Source organism: Lichtheimia ornata, assembly GCF_029851405.1.
Source record: "Lichtheimia ornata isolate CBS 291.66 chromosome Unknown scaffold00369, whole genome shotgun sequence".
In the NCBI taxonomy this organism is placed as follows: domain Eukaryota; kingdom Fungi; phylum Mucoromycota; class Mucoromycetes; order Mucorales; family Lichtheimiaceae; genus Lichtheimia; species Lichtheimia ornata.
Window position 1 is genome coordinate 1 of NW_026695688.1, and position 2,034 is coordinate 2,034.

The 2,034-nt window shown below is 43.7% G+C and overlaps 1 protein-coding gene across 1 annotated transcript; it reads right to left on the reverse strand.

Moving 5' to 3' along the window:
- Positions 1 to 69: 69 nt before the first annotated feature.
- On the reverse strand, positions 70 to 1,396 carry O0I10_013257 (uncharacterized protein; the record flags this gene model as incomplete). Its single annotated transcript, XM_058493058.1, has 2 exons — positions 70 to 1,097; positions 1,162 to 1,396. 2 exons carry the CDS (start codon positions 1,394 to 1,396, stop codon positions 70 to 72), a joined length of 1,263 nt encoding a protein of 420 aa, XP_058336176.1.
- Positions 1,397 to 2,034: the final 638 nt, after the last annotated feature.

Consider the following 2,034-nt stretch of genomic DNA (forward strand, 5'->3'; position numbering starts at 1 on the left):
GTAATGGATAATGTTTAACCGATCATCCGCTATACGTGTGCACCACATTGCCCCCTGCCAGGTTGAACATTATCGTTGTGAAGAACGTAAACGCTTGCTTTTGCGTGTTGAAGTATTGGCAGAATGAGGTCGTGATCTCTTGCGTGCATGTTTCCCTGTGTCAGTGTGCTGGGTTATGTTGCCATCGATGGAATAATCGTGTGGTGGTATACGGCCAAGCTTGTTCCAGTACTCTGCAATAGGTTGTGTGCTGTTAAATGATTCGGGTGGTTCCCAAGTATCATCGTTTGCTGAATAACCTTCCCATCGTACCCTGTACATGTAGTTGCGAGGTGCAAGTTGTTTATGATCCACAATAGATTGAATGGTGTAATATTGGCCTTCATGTTCATATAGCTCGTTGACATCCACCAATTCATCTTGTGATACCATTTTCAACTGTGATGGTGCAAAGTTTCTGGCTGCGAGTAACCCTTGTTCATCGCGAAGAACGTAAGAGCCACCTGTAGTTTCCCTGACGACAGTGTAAGGTCCGTCGTAACGTGGATCCATCTTCTTACTGCGTAGTACATCCTTGACCATGACCTTGCTGTTTGGAGGAAAATGTATCATCTTGTACTTAGCATCATGTCGACCTTTCTTGAGCTTTTGTAATGCCTGTGCTCTTTCTGATATTGCCGGGAAAACCGTATTGGACATGTGATCAATGCGATCCATCAGCTCTTTTTCGGTGAGTGGCTGTGGTATATCATCATTGTTGTAATTACGGAATCCATTCATGGCGCGATTGAACATCAAGGCAAATGGTGAAGATCCGTGTATGCTGGCCACTTTGCTGTTGAGTGCTAGTTGAGTTGGTTTGACGTATAAATCCCAATCCCTGGTGGCTCCATTAATGCTTTTGCGGATTGTATTGATAGACGTTTGGACGAAACGTTCAGCTAATCCATTAGCTCGTGGGTGGTAAGGTGTAGTAAGTCGATTATCAAAGCCTGCGGCATTCCTTAACTTGTGCATCAAAGTGTTGACGAATTCAGTGCCGTTGTCAGATTGTAGATAGCGAGGGAATCCATAATCGCAAAAAGTGTCAATAACCGCTTTAACAACTGTGTCAGACGTTTTATCCGGAAGGGCGTGTAATACGCAAAAACGTGTGCATACATCTACCATAACCAAGATGTATGTAGAGGTTGCCATTATGACTTTTGTCGAATCCACTAGCGAGATCGATAGCCCAATGGTCACCAGGAAGAAATGCATGTATAGGACGTAAAGGTTGATAGCCTTGTTTTGCAATGTTGTTTTGTTGACATTGTGTGCAAGCGTGTACAATCTCTTGTGCTTGTCGATGCATGTTGTTCCATTTGAGTCCATCTTGTTGTAATTGTGCGACCATAGCCTTTGCTCCAAAGTGTCCGAAGGCGTGTGCGTCTTTCAACATTTCTTTGCATTGATGCGCATCCTTAAGCAGTTGTCTACGTTCGTTTTCAGGAGGTTCAAAATATAAGTCATCATCCTGTTCATCACTGCTGTCATTGTTGCCTTGGTTACCTGTAACGTGTATAGCGTTGTTTTGCGTGGATGTTTGTTTGTCGTGTGATGCATTGCCCCCTGCCAGCTTTTTTTCAGTGGGAAAAAGGCGAGATAGTTGATCAGGTAGGGTGTTGTCCAATCCAGGAATGTGCACGACATCGAATGAGTATTCGAGAATAGTATCCAGCCAATTGATCATCATGGCGTTAGCCACTTTTTGTGTATGAATATAGACCAGCGCTTTGTGATCTGTACACAAGGTGAAATGATTGCCCCATATGTATTGATGGAATTTGTTGAGGGCGAAGATGATAGCAAGTAACTCACGTTTTGTGGTGGAATAGTTGCGTTGAGAAGGAGATAAAGATCGTGCCATAAAAGCGATGTGATGTGTTGTGCCATCGATAATCTGATAAAGTACAGCTCCAATCCCTGTATTTGATGCATCGGTTGCCACTTGGAAGGGATGTTTGAGATTTGGATAGCTGAGAATAGGTGCGT